The sequence below is a fragment of the Electrophorus electricus genome, chromosome 7 (genome assembly GCF_013358815.1).
Source record: "Electrophorus electricus isolate fEleEle1 chromosome 7, fEleEle1.pri, whole genome shotgun sequence".
NCBI lineage: Eukaryota > Metazoa > Chordata > Actinopteri > Gymnotiformes > Gymnotidae > Electrophorus > Electrophorus electricus.
Window position 1 is genome coordinate 23,202,265 of NC_049541.1, and position 7,500 is coordinate 23,209,764.

The following is a 7,500-nucleotide window of genomic DNA, read 5'->3' on the forward strand; positions in this document are numbered from 1 at the left end:
CCACCATCCACCGAGTCTTCAGGCATCTGGACGGGTCAGAGCAGTTAAGATACTTCGCTACATTTTTGAAGTCACTCTGTGGCTGGTGTTTGCAGTAAAGCATCAGTGAGGTACTCCTCCATTGTCTTGTATGTATGACTTCATACTGCACAGATGAACCTGTATTCTTTGGGTCATGAGCAGTTCCTTTTGCCTTTCATAAGCCCTCTTCCAACCCTCTGCTAGAAACTCATCTTCATCTCCAAGACCAAGTCTGAGACCCCTACAGCCTCAGGATGAACTGCTGGACAGGCACAGAATGAACTGCTGGACAGGCACAGAATGAACTGCTGGACAGGCACAATATGAACTGCTGGACAGGCACAGAATGAACTGCTGGACAGGCACAGAATGAACTGCTGGACAGGTACAATATGAACTGCTGGACAGGCACAGAATGAACTGCTGGACAGGCACAGAATGAACTGCTGGACAGGCACAATATGAACTGCTGGACAGGCACAGAATGAACTGCTGGACAGGCACAGAATGAACTGCTGGACAGGCACAATATGAACTGCTGGACAGGCACAGAATGAACTGCTGGACAGGCACAGAATGAACTGCTGGACAGGCACAGAATGAACTGCTGGACAGGCACAATATGAACTGCTGGACAGGCACAGAATGAACTGCTGGACAGGCACAGAATGAACTGCTGGACAGGCACAGAATGAACTGCTGGACAGGCACAATATGAACTGCTGGACAGGCACAGAATGAACTGCTGGACAGGCACAGAATGAACTGCTGGACAGGCACAGAATGAACTGCTGGACAGGTACAATATGAACTGCTGGACAGGCACAGAATGAACTGCTAGACAGGCACAGAATGAACTGCTGGACAGGCACAGAATGAACTGCTGGACAGGCACAATATGAACTGCTGGACAGGCACAGAATGAACTGCTGGACAGGCACAGAATGAACTGCTGGACAGGCACAGAATGAACTGCTGGACAGGCACAGAATGAACTGCTGGACAGGCACAGAATGAACTGCTGGACAGGCACAGAATGAACTGCTGGACAGGCACAGAATGAACTGCTGGACAGGTACAATATGAACTGCTGGACAGGCACAGAATGAACTGCTGGACAGGCACAGAATGAACTGCTGGACAGGCACAATATGAACTGCTGGACAGGCACAGAATGAACTGCTGGACAGGCACAGAATGAACTGCTGGACAGGCACAGAATGAACTGCTGGACAGGCACAATATGAACTGCTGGACAGGCACAGAATGAACTGCTGGACAGGCACAGAATGAACTGCTGGACAGGCACAGAATGAACTGCTGGACAGGCACAGGTACTTTCACATACTGCAGCAGCAGCAGCTCCCAGAGGCAAAAGGCACATCTAGAACCAATCACCTGCCATTTGGGTTGGCCTTTTATGAACTGACCAATGATGAGAGCACAAGTTGCTCAGGGACTGATCAGCCGGATGTCCAGTTATTTATGGTTTCCTTAAATGGGGGAAAACAAGTGGAGGAGGGGGTGGACATGTATAGAAAGGGTCATGATACAAATATGATTCACCTATAAAATAGAAATAGAAATCCTCCTAAATTAAAGCTGGCATTCTGTGCTTGAGCCTCACTGTCCAGTTGGTATAGAGAGGCCTGTAAAATGTGTGGGGGCAGGTGTGAAGCTGTGGCTGAGGGCAGGAGAAGCACTTCAGCTGCCCTCTAAACGCGAGTGGGCCAGTTCCCCCCAAATTACAGGCACAGAAAAACAAAACCCTGCATCTAATCCAGTCATAACAAAGAGTGTCAAGGATCAATAAAAACAAACAAACAAATAAACCAACTACAACCAACAAAAATGCTTTCACTTTCTAACATTATCTCTGTCTGGGAAACCTAGAGAGAAAGCGAAAGTACTGGGACTTTCTTCTGGTGAACGATTCTCACCCTTTCTGACGTCACCCTTTGTGTGTGTGTGTGTGTGTGTGTGTGTGTGTGTGTGTGTGCATTTGTCCTTCTACACGGAGCTTGCCCTGAATCATGTGATTTGTAGCTGAGCTGTGTGTAGTAGTGACACACAGCGACAGCATGGCAGCAGATCAATACGAGAACGTGCGCGTGCGAGCTGTATCTCTCCTGCACTGACGACCTCATGACAGACTGGCTCCCTCTCTCTCCTTCTGCATCCATCACCCCACCCTCTCTCTCTCCTTCTCTCTCTCTCTCTCTTCCCCCTGTCTTTTCTCTCCACTCTATCCCCCTCTCTCTCCTTCTCTCTCTCTCTCTCTCTTTCTCTCTCATCACCATTAAGGAATTAACTTAAGAATAAGAATGAATCTAACAGCAATAATACAGTGCCCACTACTAACCAAGATTAGCATAATCAGACAGTGTTTATCCAGACATACAGTGTGTATTCTTTTTTTGCTGTTGGTGTTATTATTAAAATAAAACACTTAAAACTAAGCAGATTTTAATGTCTTCAACTGTTTCATCTGAGTCAATATCAAAAACAATGATGGAGAGAACATAATTCACACTGTAGAACCTAAACACACACACACACACACACACACACACACACACACACACACAAAGAAACCACTGCAGTTCTTGATCACATTAGTTTGAAGAGTGAGGACTGCAGGGTGAGGAAGGAATGCAGAGTCTGTGCAGGGAAAATAATTTATTTCATTGTGATATCAAAATCGATAAGTATTGATCTGGAGGCTCTAAAGGTGATGGGTGTGTGCATGATCCTTCAGACTTCACACACTCGCTGTCAAATGATCCCAGTGGAGGGAGAAAAAATGAGAGGGAGGGAGGAGGGAGGAGGGAGGAGGGTGGAGGGAGGGTGGAGGGAGGATTTGGTTAAACAGAAATAGGTGTCGGAGAGCAAATGAAAGCGATAAAGGGGAGGGGGGTCCTGCCTGCTGGAATCAATAGAAAGGAGAACAGAGCACAAAGACTGCAGCCTCAGAAGAGGAGAAGCAGAGCTAATGCTCTCTCTCTCTCTCTCTCTCTCTCTCTCTCTCTCTCTCTCTCTCTCCCTCTCTCTCTCTCTCTCTCTCTCTCTCTCTCTCTCTCTCTCTCTGCCTGACTCTCGGTCTGTCCCTGTATCTCGTTAGTATGCAGAGCATTCAGACCCTGGTGGGTTCTCCTCACTCCTCTGGCCACACACTTCTCTGCCATTTCCACCAGGAAAACACTTCTTAAGGAGCAGGATTCCTCTGCACTCTACCACACACATAAACACTAACACATATGCGTACACACGCGCGAGCGCGCACCAACCAACAGTCGCTCACTCTCTCTCTCTCTCTCTCTCACACACACACACACACACCTGGTTCCATCAGCACTTGAGAGTACCCAGGCCTCAATCAGTTCTTGATGAATGAACCTAGAAGTTGCTGTTCTTTCGCTCCCCATTTCCCAATAGGACAGCAGAGCCCAGCTCTCTTTGTGGCAGGAGAGAGAAGCCTGTACTAATCCTCCTGTCTCCAACAGAGGAGGGAAGGGAGAGAGAGAGAGAGAGAGAGAGAGAGAGAGAGAGAGAGAACAGGAGACTGACAACCCAGCAGAAAGAGACCTATCCTCTATCCTTTCTACTTTCTCTTACTGAGCCTCCTCGTTTTCACCTCATCTCTCCCTCCTGCTCCCTCTCTCTGCTCTTTCTTCCAGTGCTGCTCTCTCAGGCTGATGTGTGTTAATAGGCCTGACTGTGCTCTACGGGACGATACCATAACAGGCTGTTTAGCAGATCAAATGAAACGGGCTCGTGAGAATATTCTACCTGAGCTCGCCCAGCAAAACGGAAAGAGGGGCCACTGCATTAGCACGGACGAGACGAACACCTAGAATTGAAAGCAATCTCATTCTCTCACAATGGCATCGTGCTCTGCGTGGAATACGAGAGGATCAGAAATGTGCTGTTGGAAGGAGGTAGGATATTTGTGGGTTTGCAGGGTGGTAGATGTCATGGAGGTCTGAACGTGTATTACTGTGTGTGGTATCTCAAGCAGTATAGTAGACCTATAACAAATTGCCTGAGGTAATTATAGGCTTTCAAAACACAAGTATAAGAGTAGAGGGGGAAAAGACTAACTTCTTGCTAACGTCATTAACATGAAATTCTGCCAAAACTCCACCTCACACCCCCCATCTCACACCCCAACTGTTTTTCTTCACAATGAAGCATTTACATTTACATTTATGGAGATGCTTTAGCAGATGTTCTTATCTATGCAGTACAAGCCATGTGTGCAACCATGTGGAACTTTCTGGAAGTTCATGGAACATCTCATTTCTGCTCATGAAACCTCTGAAAGCAAACAGGGATTCTTTTTTTAACCACCCCCCTACTCACCCCCCACCGCCAAGTTCATCATTATCCCCACCCATTATCTAGCGATCTTCCCCTGCCATATGACTTGTACCAACCCTGGAGGGTTTAGCCAGCACTTGCTTCCTGCTAGGCACGTGAAGCCGAGCACCACGTCTTCCTCAAACTGCTACCCATGCTGTGACCCAGGGCAGCTGAAGGCACTCAGGAGGAAAGTGCTAACTGATGTCCACGATTGGCTAGTGTGGCTGTGAATGACAGAGGCAGAATAAGGTCATCCCTGCCGCACAGCGAGAGTGAGAGTGGAGATGTGGTGGACATGCAGTGCATTCACCATCCATGTAGAGTAAGGACAGAGTTGTATTGGTCTCATCATCACTGTTGAGTAAGGACAGAGTTGTATTGGTCTCATCATCACTGTTGAGTAAGGACAGAGTTGTATTGGTCTCATCATCACTGTTGAGTAAGGACAGAGTTGTATTGGTCTCATCATCACTGTTGAGTAAGGACAGAGTTGTATTGGTCTCATCATCACTGTTGAGTAAGGACAGAGTTGTATTGGTCTCATCATCACTGTTGAGTAAGGACAGAGTTGTATTGGTCTCATCATCACTGTTGAGTAAGGACAGAGTTGTATTGGTCTCATCATCACTGTTGAGTAAGGACAGAGTTGTATTGGTCTCATCATCACTGTTGAGTAAGGACAGAGTTGTATTGGTCTCATCATCACTGTTGAGTAAGGGTAAAGTTGTATTGTACTCACAGTCTGTATTGAATAAGGGTGGAATTGTAGTGGACGTACCATTCAAGTTGAGTAAGGGTAGAGTTTGAGTGGACTCACCATTTGAGTTGAGTAACGGTAGAGTTTGAGTGGACTCACCATTTGAGTTGAGTAAGGGTAGAGTTTGAGTGGACTCACCATTTGAGCTAAGGGTAGAGTTTGAGTGGACTCACCATTTGAGTTGAGTAAGGGTAGAGTTTGAGTGGACTCACCATTTGAGTTGAGTAAGGGTAGAGTTTGAGTGGACTCATCATTTGAGTTGAGTAAGGGTAGAATTTGAGTGGACTCACCATCATCTATGATGCAGACTACTACTCCATTCCCCGTGATGTTTCTGAGCCAAACAGGCATCACATTTATGTCCAAGAGACTGGAGCCAACCTGGCCATAATTAAACTGGAGGGTGTGGGGTGTTAACACACACACACACACACACACACACACACACACACACACACACACACACAATCATTTATACTCACAAATTTGTCAAGTTTCTCTGTTCACTGACTCTAGCTGCCTGTCATACTGTAGCTTTACATAGTCTGTGCACCCAGTCTACAGAAATCACAGTCTGGAGGGGTTTGGTTTTAAAGCTTTCTGTATACTAATGTATCATTGATCCCTAAGATCAATACCAGTGCTAAAAAAAAAATGGAGGTTGTGTATTATTTATGTTTTGTTCCTCCTGATTTTTAAACTGTTTTGATTTATTTGCTTGTTCTGTTGTGTTTTCATCCAGTGCAGTTTGTCTTTTGGATCAGTGTACAGTTGTCTTCTTAATATGATCAGCTGCATTCTAATAGAGCCCTGGCCATAGATGACGCATGGCCCAGATGGGATTCGAACCTCCACTCACCCTCGCTGTACTGTCAGTGACACTTCGGTGTTGCTTCTGCTAAAAAAATTTTTATTTATTTTTTTATGGCCGATAAAGGACTTCTTGGCAATGTGGTGATCCAAATACAGCTTTAGATTTTATGGGTTTTATGAGACGCGACTCATCCAGTTGCATCTCTGCACACAGCCTGAAACTGCACTCATCGCTCCCTACAGCCCTCTGCGTGTGGACCACAGAGGCAAGAGATGCAGTGAAACGAGAGGTGGGAACTGTGAAAGAACAGTGAGAGAAATGGAAGTGGTCCAAACACGTTTAGGCTCTTAGGTAGTGGAGGAAAATGTACACTGAAAATTGTTTCTGTGTGCGTGTGTGCGTGCGTGTTTGTGTGTGTGCGTGTGTGTGTGCGTGCATGCAGGCATGCACACATCTGTATGTCTCCATGCACATAATGTCATTAGTATAACCACAATCACTGAAAAAAAACACTCATCACATTAAAGACTGACTAAAGGAGAAAGATCTTTCAAAGCAGAACTCCAAAACACACCCCATGCAGAGAGAAAGAGAGAAAGAGGGGTGGAGGGTGGGGTGGAGGGTGGGATGGGGGGTGGGGTGGGGGGGTGCATGTCTGGCTCCACTCACTCTCTCTCACTCAGCTAGAGGGCCAGCAAAACACAAAACAGCAGAAGAGGCCTTTCGAAATGCCAGCCTTTAATACACATCCACCCAGTCTGATATTTAAAGAGTGTTTGGTGGTTTTATTTTTGTTTTGTGGCAGTTGTTTCTGTCTGTATGGGGTGTTTAGAAAGGAAAAAAAACTGAAAAAAATAGGAGAGAAAGACAGAGAGAGAAAGAGAGAGAAAGTGAGAGAGAGAGAGAGAGAGAGAGAGCTGCTCAGATGTGTCTAACTAAACACAATAGAAAAAGCGGGCCCCGTGGGGGTAGTAGCACTGCTTTGTAGCCGGAGAAGAAAAGCTCGAGCAGATGAATGGAGGCAACGTCCAGCAGTGGGACTGACCCAGGGGAGCCCACCACCTCAGCAGCCCAACAACAAGGCTCTCGCTGGGGGAGACCGGAGCAGAACAGCCCGCCCACAGCCACCACAATCACACACACACACACACACACACACACACACACACACATATACACATGCACACACACGAACATGCATGTGCACACATGCGCGGACACATACAAACACACACGTGCACGCATACATATAAAAACTCATACACACACACCTCATCATATAGGAACCCAGCGGAATGAGACAGCGTGTGAGACATTCAGTGGGCTACAGGGAAGGCCATGTTTCGGACATGTATGTGCTCTGCCATCTGATGGAGGTATCTGAGCTATTTATGGAGTCCTGAATCCCACATTTTTTTAAAGAACCTATATCACCATATTTCTAGGTCCTTTTACTATGTTATGTGCAAATAAGCTCTTTTATTCTCACGTTTGTCTCCACCATTTCTTTGAGAGGTCTGTCCACATCAGTCTATAGGCTCCTCAT

The 7,500-nt window shown here is 46.5% G+C and overlaps 1 protein-coding gene across 1 annotated transcript in view; it reads right to left on the reverse strand.

Annotated features, from left to right (window-relative positions):
* Window positions 1-7,500, reverse strand: part of LOC113591155 (PC3-like endoprotease variant B) — a 120,603-nt gene that overhangs the window by 81,309 nt on the left and 31,794 nt on the right. The window contains 1 exon segment of the mRNA XM_035528327.1: window positions 5,431-5,536. Coding sequence (XP_035384220.1) covers window positions 5,431-5,536 — 106 coding nt within the window.